This window comes from Dermacentor andersoni, chromosome 7 (assembly GCF_023375885.2).
Source record: "Dermacentor andersoni chromosome 7, qqDerAnde1_hic_scaffold, whole genome shotgun sequence".
NCBI lineage: Eukaryota > Metazoa > Arthropoda > Arachnida > Ixodida > Ixodidae > Dermacentor > Dermacentor andersoni.
In genome coordinates, this window is record NC_092820.1 from 139,722,350 (window position 1) to 139,742,362 (window position 20,013).

Sequence of the window (20,013 nt, forward strand, 5' to 3'; positions counted from 1 at the left end):
CATTATTGAGCAAGGAGTCCCAAAATTTTCTTCGTCAAAAAATATTTAAGAAGTTGAGCTTCGTAGGACATACATTTTACGTTTTGACACAGGCGGTATATGTCTTTCGAAACTATTGGATGCCAGTAGTCCTTCTGCATTTTGCAATAAGCCAGAGAAATAAAGATCGATGTAAATTTCTCCTGGACAACACGGCTACCCATTAACATGAACGCTGTTAAAGTTTAAAGGCCAACTGCAATAAAACTTTTGACCGTGTAAAAAGCCCAGTTTCAGGTAATCTAGACAAGCAGTAGCATCTGTGCAAAATCTTGCTCTTAAAATACACGTCACTCCCTCTCAAAGAGCTCGCAAAAATTTATTTTTCATACCGCAATTGAAAAAAAGAAACTGCGCCTTTATAACCCGGCGGTGGTGACGTGTAGTGAAGAATGTGGAGAACCAGCGCCCATCCTTTCTGCTTTCCTGGCTTATATTTCATGGCGGTGTATAAGCGAAAAGGTCCTGCATGTAAGCTAGCCAGCTAGCTAGCTAGCTAGCTAGCTGACGTGCAGGGCCCTTTGGCTGCCACAGAGTATACTTTGCTCGCTTCTTCGCGCCCTGTGACAACGCTGCTGCTCACCAGCGATGTTCTTTTATAGCGAAGTATTCTCTGATTCCAACCGGTTTTCTCTATCTGGTTGTCTACAGCCACAGGGCCTCGCTGCGTTCCGCCTCCGCTCGAAGAAGAGCGCACTGGGGCGACAAAGCTAAAGATGTGGTAAAGTCCGGCTTAACGCCGACGCGATGCACCCGTTGCGCAGTTACGGTACGGCGACGAAAATTGGAAGCTCGACAGTGTAGTTTTGCTGTCGCGGGAATAGGACATGTCCTACAGTACGCCGTAACAGCTGGAACGTGGTCCAAAGCGCGCCAGCTTTGCTGACCAGGAGCATGCTGTTCCGGTTCACTTAAGCGAGCGTGTTGCTTTTGAGCCTTCGACAAACAAAGAAGGGCTCGCTCGCCCCAAATTTGTCCGTTAGCGCTGCGGCAATATTTTACCCTGCGTTTAAAGCGCAGGGCGAAATTTCAGCGACCTTCGTGTCTCTGGCATGACATATCCGACTTCAGCGGCAGCTCCCTGTGGCGCGCTGGAAACGCTGGACTCGTCGGCCGATCACACCAATCAGACCGATCAGACAACTACCGCCATCTGTAGTAAAGGATGATAAGTAGCTGAGGCTTGGCTTTATAATATAATTGTATTATTTATGTTGTAAGTTATGCTTGATAATATTGTATGGGTCGTTAATGGCAACGTACCGTGTTTGTCTGCACGTCATAACATCTGCAGGTAACTAATGTTCTCATAAACGTAACGTACGACTGCCTACCGCCCTGTGCGGCTACAGCACCGCTTCTCACCTTATTTTCAGACACTAGATGATCTCCATCACGTTGTAAATGGCCCAAATAAAGAAACAATGGAAAAAAAAGAAACTCAAGAATAGCAAATACCTCACAATATGCGTCGTCCATGAAAGGAGAAATGCTGAACTAAAGCGATTTGTTTATCAAGCAGCCCAAGCAGCCATAACTAGTCTAGCTGTGCTCGCAGCCTTGCTAGCTATTGGAAAACCTGACTTCAAATATAAGAAAAGCTACAGCGCCAGCAGCACGAAACAGAAATTTCGAGGACAATAGAGACGATGAAATCTGCTGCGATAGAACTACACAGACCGCTTGTATATGTAGATACGCAGCCATGAAGCACCTAAGCAGCCATTTGACGCTTCTCGTATGCGTTGTCCACGCGCATGCAGGTATGTTATTTTTGGCGTTCTGTGCCCTTGTGGTGCTATAGTAGAACAAGTGTAATTTCTGTTGCTACTGCTATCCCGTTCAGACATAATTCGTGAACAATTTGAACAAGGCGTGCAGAGACGCGCGTAGCAACTGTCAGCTGTGCCATTTATCACTTGAGATAAGTCGAAGGCCTCCTAAAGCGTATAACAATAGACATCTTGTTTCCAATTTCACACAAAAAAAGGCAAATGCAACATGTTCTTCATGTCTCAGCGCACTTGTGAACATTGGGGCAAGGCAACGGATGACGTGTGTTGGTCTTTTGTAATAACCTACAGTGTTCGATCTGTGACCGAGAACCACGTTCGTATTCAAAAGCTCGACGGGATCCGTGGCAGAAGTGTCCGAACTTGCTTTGTCCTTCACCTTAATAGTGAAATGGTCGGTGGAAACGATCACATGTCCTCGGACGCCTAAGAAGTTAGAACACAGGGATCAATGGCCACTACTTGGTATGATCAACCGGCAAATAACGGGCTTCATAAGGCGTTTGGGAGAATGAGGAGGTAGCTTACAATGTCGTCAAGTAGGCCACGTTGCAGTGACACAGGCGGCTGCCCTCCGAAATGTCAGCCGCCAAAGCGTCTTCGAAATTTTAATAACTGCCTCGCGAATGTCCACACGCCTGGGAGAAATCAGTTCATGGCACATAGTGGGGCCATCAGTCCGGATAGTTGACGAAATTACATAATTCCAATCACGAGATCAAAGGAAATCAAATCAGTTTATTTCAGCACCAGAAGACACAATACAACAGTCACAACAGTGATGATGTGGGGTGAAAGCAAGAAGCCATCAAGGCTTGACGAAGACCTTGACACGAAGGATTTCACTGATGGTCGGGAACGATGACTCAGAAAACCTGATGGACATGTAAGGCGTGTTCCAAGCACTAACTGCGTGCACCTCACCAGTGACAGATGGGGCTTGATCGACAATGTGCACGGGTACCCGTAGAATGTCGAGAAGGGCGCTGCCAAAGAAGAGTACTGCGAAGCATTTAAACAGATTTAGGACTCAGTGAAAGCACACAGGGAGGCTGCTGCACTTCAGTCACTATTCCCTGCATGCGATGAAAATAAGTTCTCCGTGGCACCACGGCCATTTCTAAAGCTCCTTCTTGCGACTGTACTTGAATATCAAAATATCACAAAACAACTTCGGTTATAAACAATATGATTTGACGGCGCACAAGAGAATAAGTGATTGAAGAATACCTACCGTAATTGAGGCCGCGTGCCTTTGTGCATTGGTATTATCGATTCATATGCGGCCTTCTTAGGTTTGTAGGTTCGTTGCATTAACACCTTCATAGGTTTGGCGGAAACGTGAGTAGAGTGCTTGTACTTCTATAAACTGAAGATGCTTACATGCCCCTTCCATGTGGATTGGGTTGAACCTGTCTTCACAAATATCTTATTATTAAATTTTATAATGACCTCTAGCGTAAAAGACCAAATTTGCACAGATGCCGTTGTCATAACAAAGCACTAGCAGTGACACGAGCCATTGCACAAATACTGTTCGCATATAAGCTGTTAAATGAGTAAGTTTCTCCAATCAAGTTCTTCGCGACGCCTCCAATTTGCAGTCATTCATCTGCGAATTTTTCTACGTAAATCGAAGTACTTCAAACATTTATTGAAAACGTTGAATGTGTGGGAATTCACCATTAACTTTCTATTTGTACATAAAACAATAAGAGATTTCACAATAATGGAGGCTGAAGACCAGCATTCGAAAAGTGTGCGTTCCACATTGAATAAACAGAAAAATGGTTAACGCAGATACCAGATACTACTCGTACAAAGGTTTCCTTCTCATTGTATCGAAATTTATTGAAAGGATAGATGCTCACGAGTACCGTCAATCCCAATAGCAATAAATTTGCTTATTAAGCCATTCATCCGCCTTGGTATCTCGGTGGCTATGGGGTTGCACTGTCGAGCTCAAGGTGCACGGTTCAATCCCGGCAGTAAGACTGAATTCTGATAAGGTTAGAGCGGCTAAACATTAGTTTACTGAGAAATGGGGCACTTTAAAGAACCAAAGGGGGCAATAGTTGCACAAGTGTCCGCCCCGAACGCAAAGTTCGTAAACATATAAACGTTTTGCGAGTGCAACCGTGCATTTCTCCCGTGCTGTGACAATTATATGGAACCCATTAGGATAGCCAATTATAAATCTAATCCACGGTTCACCAGATCCCTACGCTTACTGAGAAACAGGAAGAAGCGCCATTACGAAAGTGCTAAGCAGCTTGGGATACGTACAAGGAAAGCTTGAAAATTTACTGTTCTGCCCTGTCTTCAGCTAAAGCTAAATACTTCACTCATGACATACCATCTCTTTTAGTATCTAATCCCAGAAAGTTCTGGCACATTATAAGCCCAGACCAAGACCACACTAACGTTTCTTTACATAACAATAACTTTACCATTCCAGATAATCAGTGTGCTTCTACTTTAAATACTTATTTTTCTCCTATATTCACCACAGAAGATCAGGCTGATCTGCCAGAGGCATCGGAGCCCAACTACCAATGCATGTAACAAATTGAAATAACAGTTGAAGGTGTCGCATGCCTGATAAATTACCTCAAGCTAACCACATCCAGTGGCGTTGACGACATTATTTCTAAAATTCTGAAGAACACCGTCACAGCATCTAGTAAAATACTGTCTCACATCTTCAGGTAACCTTTAGAGACTGGACAGCGGCGTTCAGAATATAAGATAGCAAAGGTCATGCCCATATTTAAGTCAGGTAATAAACACGCACCCGAAAACAACCGTCCAATATCATTAGTATCTATATGCTGTAAAATACTAGAACATGTAATTACATCAAATGTCTACAGTGTCCTGGAGGCTAACAAATTTTCCTTGTCTAACCAACACGGATTTCGGAGGAACTTCTCTTGTGAAACGCAATGACTGAAATTAACAACTGATTTGCGTGCTAACATGGAACAGGATCTCCAAACTGATTGTACTTTTCTAGACTTCTCAAAAGCCTTTAATCTCGTAGCACACTGCTGTTTAATTTTGGAATTATCTGCTTTTAAATTAGATTCTCTTACATTAACATGGATTCACAATTTCCTTTCTAATCGTCAGCAATTCACAGCAGTTAATAATTTTTCCTCTCGTCTTTCACACGTTACTTCAGGTGTACCACAAGGCAGCATTCTTGGGCCATTACTATTTCTATTATACGTTAATGACTTACCCAATAACATTTCCTCACACGTGCCCATTTTCGCAGACGACTGCATTCTATATCGTTCCATCAAATGTACCGATGATCATGCAGTCCTCTAAAAAGATCTTGAACTTATTTCTCTTTGGTGTAAGACTTGGCTAATGAAGCTTAACGTTTTTAAATGTAAAATTATCTCTTTTAGTCGCAAGCATACTAAATCTGCGTTTTCTTGTCACATAAATAACATCACTATGTTGCATGATACTCAATATAAATATGTTGGTGTTAACCTAACTTCGGCTCTGTCGTGGTCAACGCACATGACATACATATGCGCCGATGCTTCAAGATCATTAGAGTACATAAGACGCAAGTTGCATAATTCAACTAAAGACAGTATTAAACTAGCTTATGTAACATTTGTTCGACCTCAGCTTGAATACGCCGCATCCGTCTGGTCTCCCTATCAAAAACACTTGATCGAAAAACTCGAATCTATCTAGAACAGGACTGCGCGTTTCATTTCACGTTGTTATGACTATAACAAAAGCATAACACAAATTAAACTCGACCTCTCACTACAGCCCTTGCATGATCATCGCGATATAGCCCTGCCGTCATTATTTCATAAATATGTCCATCATACAGCACCATCAGTCCTGCCTCTTGAACCTTCTCATTACAGGGTATAAAGGCTGTACAATCAGTTCAATTTCGTGTGCATCCACGAAAAGACTAATTCACTTAACTACTCCTCTCTTCCAAGAGCCATTCGCCTTTGGAACAATCTTTCTAACGCCATCGCTTATGAGAGTGACCAGGAAAAATTCCGGCATCTTCTAGCAACGCATTTTTCAAACTCTACATACCCTAACGTGCCATTTTTTCTTCAGTTTCCTGTGATTATTCAGCTACTGTTTTATTATAGCCAAATATTGTCCCGCTCGCTCCGTAATGATATTGGTTATATTTGTTTTGACCTCTCCTGTTCAAAATTTTTCGGTTTGTCCTTCGCACAATTTTTAACACTACACTACTGCATGTTAGCGCGTTTGTTAGACTGTATCTGTTGTATATGTATTCACATATGTATTCTAATTATTCTATAACCTTTGAATGTATTCTGCTCGCTTACACAATGCCTCTAGGGGCCTATAAGGTATCCTTAAAAAAAATTAAATGAAAATGGTTAAATAAATAAATAAACCAAGGCGATATTTTGCCGTTGCCGTGATGCTTTGTATACAGTGTTGCATACACTATCGAATCCCGCACGCCATATGCTCCTGGTGCGAGGGAAAGCCAAGAAGAGGAGAAGATGAACGGCGACTCGAAGCACACCCACTAGAGGAGGTCCCGCGACCAAGCACGTCGCAAAATGAATGGCAAGAGAGAGCGTGAGTGGTAACATGATCAAGCACGCGCTAGGCGCGAAGGGCTAGCAAACGCGCTCATCCTGTTCTAGCAAGGCCACTGCTTGGCATAGTTGTCGGCACATATGATCGTGCACGGGGCCTACGCGCCACGTATTAGGCGGGATCAGCGTCTGGTGCAGATGCTAATGGCGAGTCAGCTTTGCTAGTGACTCCTTGCGCTGCATTCCCCTGATCCTGCTGGTAGAGGTCTCGCAATTACCAGTTTTCGATGCGCGTTAAAGCGACAGGCAGGACGAAGCGGCCGCTCATCGTTGCAGGCGCTCTTCATCAATCCGTCCTTTTGACAGCGAGTATTACTGGTCTTCCTCTAATGTTATATGTTCGCGAGACACGATGGCTCGTATTCTTTAGTAATGAACTGTTTACTGCAATACTTACTGCCACTAAACTTCTGAGTCTTAGTTTATGTAGTTGCTATTTTGCTATTGGTAGCAGTGTGGTGTCTTTGGAGCTAAATTGCGGCATTTTAAATCTAATAATAATGATGCCTACTACATTTCTCATTGCAGGATTCAACTGTTTCAAAAACTGCAAAAGGGAAAAGCGTATGTACAAGTTTCTCAAATCTGCATGTACTTTTTGTACAATGAAGAGGTATTCCTAAATACAGATTTATACCTCCAAAATATTGAAGAAGAGCTGTGTCTCAACTGAGATATATCCCAATTGGTTGCTGGGTTACTGAGGTAATTATTTCCCAATTTTTCGAACTTCACCGACAATTATGATACTTCGTAATGCGAAATTTGAGCGCAGCTCTACATGAGTTTTCATTTCGAAATGTATTCAGGCAAAGTACTTGAGAGAGACGTGTTGCAGAGTCGACGATGGTCGAAAATCTGACCTGCGTGTCAAGCACGCTGGCTTTTTTACATGACTCCTCAAATGTTGAAGCGTAATCAATGGTGGCGCGTGGCTTCCACAAAGCGCCACAATTCGCATCGCGCGTACAATTAAATTACAGAAAAATCGCTAACAATCACAATCTAAAGAGGCGCGAACGAGGCCAAACCAAGCAAGCCAAACAAGCGTGAGCGAGAGCTGACAACGAGCCGACGATACTACGAAACGAGCGGTCCGGCTGTGACCAGACACGAGTATGCATAGAGTGGTCGGGCACGTCATTGAAGGGGCCGCTCTCACTGGACTTCGCCGTTCGCGGATCGCGTCTTTTGTCTTCCGCTTGACGTTCCTTCTTTTATCTTTCGCTGAGCTCGTTCGCTCGGTTACGCCGCCTACGCCGACACTCCCCGCCCGAACGGGCGCCTGACAGTAGCGCTCAAAAAAGAAACGATAAGCTAACATGAAGTAGTAGAAATTTGTGGTTCCTTCACCGCAAACAAAACTTGCATCCCAACACGTTATGCTACACGCGTACCTAACTTACATTACAAAACTTACGAGCTAAATATTTCTCGCATTGGACAAAAAAGATACAAAAGAAAGTCACAAGGCTAATTCGATCGTTGTATACTCGCAATGACTGTTTCTAAAATCCTGATTGCTTGAGTTGCTTACGGTTGCATGACACCGGGAACTAACTACACTTAAATTTTTTTGCTATGAAAAGGATGCTTGAACGGTAAACCGACATTCTACCTCGTTTCCAGGAAAGCTAGAAACATCAGATGAAGCAATCACTGCATTTTGCAATTACACGTGCATTTCCTTGATTTGGACGCGTATTAATTTTTTTTTTCCGGAACGATGAATTATTGATACTGTTTACCATTGCCTGTTCTACCTTCCAGTAGAAATGAAATTTGCGGCGAACGTATTGTAAGAATTTGATGAAATATGCATTTTTAAACCATAATATGTTTAGTGACTATTGAATACGTAGGTATATTCATTCCGTCTGTATTGTTCATATTTCCTGTGTTATTTGCCCTTTTGCTACTTTTCATAACCACTCCAGCAATATACCAATGGGTATTCAGTATGTACAAATAAATAAATAAATAAATAAAGCTGACATTGAAAGAATCTAGAATCTGTCCTGCAGGGTGTGTTATGTCATATGTTGCACAAATTATTATTGTAATTGTGTGATATATACATGGGCTATCCAAAATATTGCCCAAAGTGTGATATGATTACATTTCGGCAAGTTCTCTTAAATCTATCGTACGGTTATGAAAGGTGGATGCCGGCACCTATATAAACCGACAATATATATATATATATATATATATATATATATATATATATATATATATATATATATATATATATATATATGTATATATATATATATATGTACAAGAAGAAAGGGGTTTAAATGAGGGGCCCGATTTTTATTAGTCATATCATAAGAAGCCAAAAAACACTACCACCAAGGACAACATAGGGGAAATTACTTGTGCTTAATAAATGAAATAAAGAAATGATAAATTATTGGAAATTACAGCGGATGAAAAAACAACTTGCCGCAGGTGGGAACCATAATTTCCATCAATTTATCATTTCGTGATTTCATTTATTAAGCGCAAGTAATTTCCCCTATGTTGTCCTTGGTGTCAGTGTTTGTTGGCTTCTTATGCTATTACTACATATATATATATATATATATATATATATATATATATATATATATGTGTGTGTGTGTGTGTGTGTGTGTGTGTGTGTGTGTGTGTGTGTGTGTGTGTGTGTGTGTGTGTATCGAATAGAAGAGTGAAAGAGCCAATTGAAACCAAAGTACGCTTTATTTGAAGACGAGTGTAGCGCTTTTCAAAGAAGAGTGATGACTGAGAGCCGAGTGAGCTGATATGTGGGTACCGTGTCCATACAATTCTAAAAGAGTCATCATGTTAATTGAATAGTTAACAGTAAGCAAGTTATTTCAGTGCTATATGTGGAAGTATTCCCCCCCCCCCCCCCTTACGTCCTGGATTTTAACGCCATGACGAGCAATGTTGATGCTACAAGGATATCTTTTTAAGATCAGTGATGTGCCATTATGAAAGCCGTAAAATAATCTGGATAACTTGTTTTGCGATTGAGAACAGTACATAAATTTTCTAAATTCGGATACCCGATATATGTGATTCATAATAAGCATCCATAGCATAAGCATTATCATCACGTCAGCAACTAAGGTTGCAAGCTAAAGACCACTTAAGCCAAAAGCAACACAAAGCTAGATCATTAGCCTACATTTCTAGGAAGCTCATATTTATAAAGTCATGGCTGTTCTAAATACCGTTTCTAAAGGAGCCGTACAAGTGTACCGCGGATAGAGTAGCTCACGACGGTGATCGCAATGTTGTAATAGTAGAAGTTTTAACTGTTCATTTAGAGAATTTCGGTTCGTATGGACCAGTTTCTTCACAACACCATCCGTGTTGTTCAACTTTAATTGTCGCTTCTTATTGAATTTTATCATGGCATTGGGGCTCCCTAAAAACACCCCTCTGCATCCTGATCGTCGGCCTAGGGCTCTTTCCAGCACACAGGTAAAACAGATGTCATAACAATCAAAGCGATATGTTTTTTTTTTCTATTTATCCCACTTCTCTGCTGATGTCGACCACCTCGAAAAGCGTACACCATTCAAATAAAAATGCGCCATTTCTAGTAGCGACTGCTTTGACAAGTTTGTTATCTAGATGATAATATTCACTAGGGTTGCACGTGAAATTCTTGGTTTAGAAAACAAACGCCTATTAACGCCTTTTGAGGTTTCAGTTGAGGTTCGTTGATAAGGCTAGCGATAGAAGCCAACTTCTACCACAAATGAAATGACGAAGTGATGGTAAGAGATGCCGGAAAAAAGCTATCTTGTACTAAAATTAGTCAGTCTGTCATCTTTATTATCGATAGAAGCGTTTCAGCGTTAAACAAAATGTGCGCACCTAAAATATTAAATGTTACGACTTCGTACCACTTCACACCTGTTGATACTATTCATTTGTAATGTCGTTTCAACTTTTTCCATCGCATTATTAGCATGTTGAATGCAATTTTCATTCCTTGAATACTAGGGACATCTGAAATACATGTCATCTTCAGTGATATAGTGCGAAATTGCACATTTTATTAAAGAATTATTGACTCAATATTCCTACAACCTCATTACGAAGTCTATTTATGAATGCTCTATTATCACTCAAGCCTTGAAATCCCTGCAATTGAAAAAATATTTCTTTTCGAGATTGCGACAAAAAGCATGGGAATGTCAACCTTAGTTCAGCTTTTATGAAGTGTGGCCAAAGAGTATTACGCTTTTTCTTCCTTTTTCACAGATATTGAATGAGCGTGTGGCAAGGAGGGGCAAGCTTTTTGTGATTGTTGTCCTAATTCTGTGGGAGCAATAGCACCTAGCGCTGTCTTCGTCTGTTTCATAGTCTTTAATTGTGTCGCCTTCTAGAGCGATGACGGCACTCTTTGCGTTCTGCCTGACGAAATGCCTCCTATGCAGCGATGGCTGCGTCTACAGAACTATGAAATAACCACAACAAGTTCCTTATTTTTGTCCGTCGCTGATGCCTCTTTTTAGAGCGCAGCTCTTTGGCGCACGTTGCTGCGTTTCGCGTGGCCGTCGGCCTCGCTGTTGTGCCTCGCCGTAACAAGCTCCGTACCCGGGGCCAACGCGCAGCTGCTTTAGCTGTGCGCGCACCTTGCGCCCTCTCTCGCTCGCGGCGCGAGCGTAGCTCTAACTTTGTCTTCGGAAGCGGGATCACGTGTTCTCATCTGTCCTCTCGCACCCTTCCTCCGCGCAGCGCCGTTGCGGTGACTCCTACCGCTGTCTTGCACTCCGCCCTAGCCGTCTCTTCTCCCGCTGTCGTGGCACAACCGCAGTGCCGGATGCGGGTGCTCCTTGCCACTTCGCGCGTGATCCACGGCTCTCCGCTCTTCGGTCTCCGCGTCGCGTGGCTGTACGGCTCTCAGCACCCCATTTGCAGGGCGCGTTCTGCAAACGGGGCAGTGGGATTTGTCACCCGTGGCAGAGCTTGCGCATGGCTGTTCTTCTCCTGCCTCCACTCTTGCTCTATACCTCCCCTTACCTGGCGCAGTGCCGTTGCGGTGACTTGAAGGACAGTTAATACTGTTTTGTCCCCTTATTTCTACTACATACCCCAACCGTGTCCGGCAACATGCCTGTCTGTTAGTGAATGGGTGCGCGACCTCTACTTATTCACCTGTTCTCCACCCATATCCTCATTCCATCTCAGAAGAAACATTAAATAACCATTGCTAATGTCCCCCCCGCCCTCTCCGCGGCGGTGACCCACTATAATATGGCGCGATGGCGCGTCGACAGAACGCCGGCTCCACAGTGGCGGATCGCGGTTTGGGCTGCCCAATCCGAAACGCAAAACCGCCTTCGTTCGGCACTGCGTGTTCTCTTTGCGGTTGCCTGTTGTTAAAATAAGGGAGCAGCTGCGCTCAAAGATCGCATCACCAAGAAGCGTAATCGATGGCCAATTTTGTTTTCTCTGCGGGATGATTGGATGGGCCGGAGAACCATATCTCGCTTAAGCTCCCAATATAACAACACTTTTTCTTTCGCTACACTACGAAACTTGTTGCATCTTCTGATTCATTGAGTAGCTCGCACCTTTGGCATCACTGCATCTTTTTCTTCATTTGTACCATACGGAACACCTGGTGCACCACCTTAGCCCACAGTGTGTGGTACCCGTGGTTTGATTACTACCATGAACCGCGTGTTGATGTTCGTTCATGAAATAGATATATAAAATGTCACCCTATGTGCTACGAATAGTGAAGGACACATTGATTGCTTTATTAATTCAGAGTAAGTGGTTCCATAGATGAAACTAACAGAAACTAAGGAAGCTGCGCAAAAATTTCAGCTGTCCCCCACCCAACGCCAAGCATCTGTCTGAAAGCACCCGTCCTCGGATACTGCAAACCATTGCTGAATGCTTGGTACTTTGACCATAATAAAAAGGAGTGTGTGAAAGTTGATCCTGCCCTCTGCGGTACTGGCAGCAACCTCTTCGGGACGCTAGAGCAATGCAAAAAGGTCTGTGAACGTAAGTAGAGATTTGCCGATATTGAAATATGAAACGTTTTACGAAGTTTCTGAATTGAGTTTATGGTACCTGTTGCACGTAGTTTCGTTATTCATTTGAATTCATTATTCCCCAAGGGGCGCTTCAGTTCTTCATTAAATATATATATATATATATATATATATATATATATATATATATATATATATATATATATATATATATATATATATATATATATATATATACTAATGCTAAGTACAGTGTGCACGCCTTGGGGTTTTCCTTACTAACAACTAATCACTAAAAATAAGGTAGGTAGTAGGTTGTATTTAGTTTCGTTATTCATTTGAGTTCTTTTTTCCCCAGGGGGCGCTTTTGTCCTGCAACATATATATATATATATATATATATATATATATATATATATATATATATATATATATATATATATATATATATAAACTAGTTTTATCACAGGCAGTTCCAACCTCCTTGTTGCGGCGTTTCGTACCAGTTGTGGAACATATTATTGATATTTATGTAGTTAATGCTGCACCTTCATACTCTTTCAGGTCCTGTTGGACAAGCGCAGATTATCTGCTTGACACCACCGGTACTTGCCAGCTCTCGACCATTGCTACAATCTTGGTATTTCGATGTTGATTGCGCTTGCTGCAAGAGATTAAACTACACCTTAGGCGCCGCAAGCAGCAACAAGTTTTCGACTGAGCTGAAGTGCCAGGAGGTTTGTAAACGTGAGTACAACATATATTGTTGTGTTACATGAAGCACTTAAATCTTTCTTTTAGAAGAAATTTGGTAATTGTACTTTCATTTAACATAACCGAGCTTACAACAATACGCGTTTATAACAGTGCCAAATGTGTTTTATGGATGAGGACAGAAGTTAGGGCTGGACAAAATAAAATGCACGACCAACAACAAGATAACATGTCAAAAAAGCAAATGCGCCGGCACACTCAAATGCAATGCGAAACATTTTGCGAGACTTGATCAAACTTCGAAGATATTGGTAATTTTGTATACTAAATATTTAGGTGTCAAACACTTTAGGTTCCAATGTTAGCATCTTTGCCTTACCTGGAAGCGAGCGAGAGCGTAGAAGCCACTGTGGTTTAAAACGCCTTCCTATGAGACGCCTATTGGTCGAAGAAAAAAAGGTTCAGCTTTATAAAATGGAAACCGTTTCAACCAGCTGCAGAAGCTAAAATTAGCTAAATATTATGGATGCTCCAAAATCTAATGGAGTTTTGTGTGAAGAGCTTCGCAATTAAGTGGGAACATATTTCAATTGGTGCGCAATGAATGCGACTGTTCTCACAGTGTGCGGAAGGCTCTCATCAGGCCCGTCTTGCCGATAAACACATCACTAAAAGCGAGGAAGTCGCGTGAGCGTTAGGATTAGTACAAGAAAGCCAAACACAGCACCACATGGAGTGAAGAGGTCACGTGGGTGATAACCACAATACCAAAAAGACGGCGCATTTCTTAGGATATGATCTTGAGATAACGCAATAATATAGGAGACCCCATGAGGCGCCCTACGGATCTTGCACAGTTGTGGTCATGAATATTACTTAACGTAGGACAAAGATCACCAGACCGTAAGAGGAAACGCATGCAGTCAACAGATTCATGATAAAATCATCTGCCACACTAAGTTGCAAACTACTATTGCCGCCGCAAGAAGCTTCCCCCCAAAGCGCGACCTTGTACACATTGACTGGCAAAGCTTGTCCTTGCCTCTCCCTTTGCTTACTTTTCTTCGTGCCCATGATACCACCCTTTCTCTTCATCGCGTACTTATTCCCGTGTAACTCCCCATCCTTCTGGACGGACATTCATAAATTATGTGCCAGTAGTAGTACTGTCTGCAAGGAGTCAACCTGGCGTTTTGTGTTTCATTGTCTTAGCTTCGATGTGCGCGTCGATATGCAGGCGCTGAGCGGCATGTGTTAGCGTGAACACATTATTTGCAACTGCATCGGATGCTTTAAAACACAATTATTACTTTTCTACCAGATCTCGCGCTCTCAGTCCAGTTATAAGAATTTCGTCGGTTCATTTAATCTAGTTTTCAGTCGTCTTGTTATAAAAAAAATTCTCCTAGTGCAGTAAGTCACCCTTGACAGAATACAGTTGGTTGGTTGCGCCCTCGTACAGTACATATTTTATTTGTACGTACAGTACATATTTCATTTGTAAGAAATTGTCAAACGTTAGCTGAGATATCCTCTAGAGCAATACAGTGTTGTAAAATGTTAGTGTATCGAGGCGGGGGAGTCTATCTGTATTGAGCCCTCTTTCAGCGCAATTAGCCATCCCTGGCACATTTTTTAAAAATCCTTATGAAATGTTCATCATTTTTTGTACGGGTGTTTTACTTTCAGCAAATCATAAGCCGAAAGCGGTATGCAGCCTGGTGTCAGAATCTCAGTGGTGCTTGCTTACAACAAAAATTTTCAAGAACTGGTACTTCCACTCAACGAAAAACACCTGTCTTCGTTTCCCCAATGGTCGTTGCGCCAAGAATAGCAATGGATTTATGTCATTCAAAAAGTGCATGAAGCGATGCAGTTGTAAGTCTTATCTCCTTGATTGCCTTTTGTAAATTATCAAACTCGAGACCGAAACATTTATTCCTGTGCCTACTGACAATTGTAAAAAAAATATTTTGTGTGAGAGCCTACAACACATATACGACCCATTGACATCGCAGCGCTGTTGGCCTTATAATCCCTGTAAGATATAGCGCAAATGAGTTCTGCAAATCGACGAAATTCCCACAGCAAAATAAGCAACAAGCAATCAGGTCCTAATTTCTTATGTAGGAACATTAATGAAATACCTAATTTGAGCTATAACATACTTTCCAGAGGTCTGTTAATCTGGCGAGTGATATATGAAAGGCAGTAAAGCTGTACAAGGAAGTTATCAATCCCTTCGTTATTACTAAGGGTTTGTAGCAGCGACCACGCATAGATGCTGCAGCAAGTGCTGTTGGCTCTAACAGTGGTTGTTGCTGGCTGTGCTTACCCTGGTTTTCTCGAATGATCTTCGACTCAAAGCTCTTCCTCCTCTCAAACAAGTCGAGCACTGTACCGTCCCTCCACTGAAGAACACACTAGGCTTCTCTATATTCTTGTAGTATGTTCATTCAGCACAGTGGCCAATCTTGCAGAGGGGTAGCGCTGTCATAAATTTTCTTGAGTTGGGTTTTGAAAAAAGAAGAGCACAAACAGGAACCAGATGAAAACAAACTGGTGCTGAGAAATTTCACCTGGAAGAAAGCATAAGCGAAAATTCCTAAGTAGAGAGGTGCACAGGTTTTGATGAGGTTTCCGTTAGGCTGAATTATTAACTAGGACCAAAAAGTAAGAAAGCTACGTTAAAAGCACTAGAAAAGGGTTTACAATATAGGTGAATACCAGGCTGTTGGCTACAAGGTAGAATCAATTTATTCGTAAAGGTAAAGGGGGATATATAGAACATTCTTATAGATCGTTGACCGTTAGGTTACTAATATGCAGGTTTGTTGTGCAGGCGAATAAATTAAAACTGCCAGCATGGACAGAACATAATTGTATATTGGAAGAACTCGTGATTGCCTGCAGAATCGCTTGGCACCTGGATAACTGTTTGTTGAAATATTCAGGGAAGAAAGGAAATGGTTAGGTGTGGTTTATTTAGACATTACCGCAGCACAGTGACAAAGTATTCACACTGGTACTGGAATATTCATCGCTCTTGCGTCCTAAACGTCGCTATATTCTCTCTGACCTTTTAACTGGCGTTATCCGCTCAGAACTACTAACTTGCATTTGGTTGAAAGTTTCTTGAGGTGTTGTATACTGGTTAATGTGCTCTTTACCACAAAAGAATAAGTCATAATGAAATAAAATCGAATTTATTCACTTAAGCATGTGAAAATGCGGTATATATAGCGAAATAGTAACAAAATAAGCAATAATGCTTTACGACTCCGTTATGAAGTACGCTCAAATATGCTTCCTTCAGTCACCAACGTGTCAGTCACCAAACGACAATATAATGTACAACACTACTGATCCAGCAGTTCAGCTGTTCATTCTAAAATGCGGTTTGACATTTGAACTGCCATTAATGCACATGTTTACTAGGACGAGAACTGTACTACGTAGTTACAGGGAGAAAAAAGAGCTTCTTGTAAAAAATGTTTTTTATGAAATGTGCTTTTAAGAGACTCAAAACTTTTCTCATATTGTGAGGTCGCTAAAAACGTAGTCAAGAAAAGAACTTATATGTTTCAAAGTATGCTAAAAAGCCTGCAGCCCGTGTTATAGAAATTCCACAGAGCAGCTCTATAACTTAGAGCGAAGAAAAAGACATATTCGATGCAAGGGAGTCATTTTATACAATTTTCTGTTTAAACTAACTTAGTTTCTGAGAGAACGCGCCCTGATTTGTTAGTTTAGGACATGCGCTTATGGAATTAGTGCAGTCATAATTGTGAATGCATCCCCTGTCGATATGTGCACTTCAAAGACGTAGTTGATGGGTTGCTCTTGATAAATGTAAGTTAAGTGTTAGCACCATCACCGTATGTTCTTAGAGTAAGCACAATTACCCGTAATGAACGTGTTTTTCTCAGGTTATACGGTATGCGTCATCTAATTTCTGAGTACCTAGATCTGCAACTTCGTCTACTTGGTTGGTAAAAACTTTATTTAAGAGTCCTACGGAGACTACCTGGAATACAATGGCACGAATAGACAGTGTTGAACGTACGAGGCTCGGCGTCATACTCACTGACAACCATGTCTTCCTCACTGAAACAGCCCGGCACCCGAACGCGCAATGCATGTGGCAGTGACGAAGCATTCTGGAACCTTCCTATTTTCTGGCTTTAGCAAGGAGATGGAAATGGTTTGTTCTGTGCTCGACAGACAATGTTAGACAATCGCCCACTTTTACAGCAGAAAACCTGATTGGGCAATTTTCGCAAAACAACTCCACCAGGACGGCTAAATTCAAGCTGATATAGTGTCTGAGCTCTACGGATCTGCACATAGAATTTCTGGAGACTCCTTGCTATTGCAGTGTCATTGTGATGCACACACTTGTTAAGCTAAAGAAGCAAAATACTGAAGGTTGGTAGCAACAAATGAAGGCGTAACAGCTCAAGTGTAATAAAACGCAAATGTAACAAATGTTCGTATGAGAAGGTGTGATTTGAAAAGCAGATCTGGTTGTAAGTACCAAACGCCAGGAGCAGTATCTTCGAGCTATATATGGAAATGATCAACAATCTCACACGTCGAAGAATAAAAATACTTTTGTTTGTTTCTCATTTCACTGACCTGCAGGTTGGCTGCGTTAATTCATTAATTGCCTTGCCAAAAAAAAAAACTCTAGATAATTCGTGTATTTTCGAAAACTTCAATCGTGTACGTTACCATAAAACGAATTTATGTTCGTCCTACTAACGCTTTGATTATATCTTTCAGGCTTCAAGCCACCAAAGACTTCGGATGAGACTCAACAAGAGCGCAACAAACGAGAATAGGCGCGTTTGCTACACTTCGTGAACGATCGCCGATATATGTTCAAACGCGTCATCAATGACTCGTTCAAGAATATAAAAGCCATCACCTACCTGAAAAGAATTACCTACGTATAACTTATTTCACGGACCATGATGGACTCGATCTAGCATAACAAACTTGGTATTTAGTAGTATCTGTGGAACCGGTTGTCACACACTAGACAAATAATACCAACCTGTGCTCTGTTATTGGCATATTTCTGCAGCTACAATCGCCTACTTTGTGGAATAGACTTGTGGCAGTGTAAATATACCTAATTGGTACATAAATGTTATCTAAGTTGTTAACTATCTATTACGGCGATCTAGTAGATATCTGTTTAAGGTGTTGCAGTTACGCTTGATTTTGTATTACTTTTAATTGTTAGGTGTCATCATTTCCCAATTAGAGTGCCTACAGTACAGTAGGCGGTCATCGTAATGCTTCATATTTTCTCGAAAATAGATTTAGCAGTAGGTTGCCGGACGGGAGACATGTAGTTCAACAAAATTCTCAACACGAAGTGTCGTGCGAAACCCTTCATAACAATATCCAAATTAAACTATTTAAATTACATGGCCATTGCAACGTTTATGACCTGTAAACTATTTGTTTAGTTTCCTAGATATACACTGCCCATTTATACAAAAGCTACCGTTTAGTAGACCTCCACAGAACATGTAGTTCACATTTAGATTGAGCATTCAAGAACATAAGAAGCAAAGACGCTTCTGCAATAGCGCTTTCATAGGAAGCATTTAGGTGAGAACAAAAAAAAAATATTAGGACCACCGGCTTATCTAGACAATTCAAAAGATGTACGGTGTGGCACTGTAAATCCCAATGCTCATCGAGTAAACTAGCACTCATTTTAGGCATACTTCCAAAACGTTTCGCAAAAAAATGAAGTGGCTAGTTTATACCATCGTGATTGTTATTGTTATTTCCTACCAGAAATGCCTAGTTTGCTTTAATAAAGAAATAAATAAACTAGAACAAACAGTGCAATATAGACTAGCCCGACATTAGGGATATCTAATAGTATATCAAAGAATATGTAAGCGCATATATTCCTGCAGGCACACGTCACATAGTCAAAGCCTAGTACTGCGAACTAGCTGTGCCATTGTTGCGAGTATTTCAAGCATATCAGGTCAGCAGAATCTTTGTCCAGGATTCTTAGATATCTAAAATTTATAGAACCTGTGAACTAATGCAGGTTGCCTCGAATCTAGCCTTCCACTCCTAGGATATGGTGCAGCACCCGTATGTGTGTGTGAAATTGAAGGTAAAATTGTTTCCCAATTACGAAAGGTACCTGAATGTCTGTGAACAATACAACAAATGTTCCAACTTCTGAACCATGGGAACACATCCAAGTTTTCCTTCAAGTAGGGCACATGCATATTGACGCAAATACCTTAGGGAGGCCAGTCACAATTGAGACAACTAACAGCTGATAAGTTCCTTGATGAAAAAAGACTGTTTGGACTGTTTCATTTTTCACCACGAACGACATGGATAATAAGAACTGCAAGGCCATCAATGTAAAGAAGGTTTATAGAACAATAGCCATCTATGCAACGAGTCGAAGGATGGATCTTTTGCTTTAACAGAAACAGTACATGTGCGACCAACCTAAGGCGGTCTCTCGTGAAATATGTTTCTGAGCCGAACAATCGCTCTTATCGCACTTGATGCCTCCGTGTTCGGTAGGTCCCTTGTTTTCTCTACTCAGTCACTATAACACGTCCAATTCTTCGAAATGCCCTTAGCGAAATAGTCTAAGAGTGATCATTGTTTATTTCAGTTTAGTAATTATGTCCGTTAAAGGGCCCATAAGCAGGCCGCATGGAAATTTTCGGTTATACGCTGGAAGTTGTTACATGCCCTCTAGGGAGCGTTCTCGTGCAAGAGTTCTGTGGCTTGGTTCCTTACCAGCCGAGATAGAAATATTTC

The 20,013-nt window shown here is 41.5% G+C and overlaps 2 protein-coding genes across 3 annotated transcripts in view; one reads left to right on the plus strand and one right to left on the minus strand.

The window, feature by feature from the left end:
- Window positions 1-20,013, minus strand: part of LOC129385587 (uncharacterized) — a 274,694-nt gene that overhangs the window by 236,721 nt on the left and 17,960 nt on the right. The window lies entirely within an intron of this gene.
- Window positions 1,663-18,349, plus strand: LOC126533758 (kunitz-type serine protease inhibitor A-like). 2 transcript variants are annotated; one of them, XM_072289351.1, is made up of 6 exons: window positions 1,671-1,802; window positions 6,995-7,030; window positions 12,305-12,487; window positions 13,042-13,224; window positions 14,881-15,069; window positions 17,977-18,349. In XM_072289351.1, exons 1-6 carry the CDS (start codon window positions 1,745-1,747, stop codon window positions 18,033-18,035), a joined length of 708 nt encoding a protein of 235 aa, XP_072145452.1. In that variant the 5' UTR covers window positions 1,671-1,744; the 3' UTR covers window positions 18,036-18,349. The 2 variants fall into 2 exon arrangements, with proteins under 2 accessions (XP_072145453.1, XP_072145452.1); XM_072289352.1 differs by lacking the exon at window positions 14,881-15,069 and having other exon boundaries at window positions 1,663-1,802.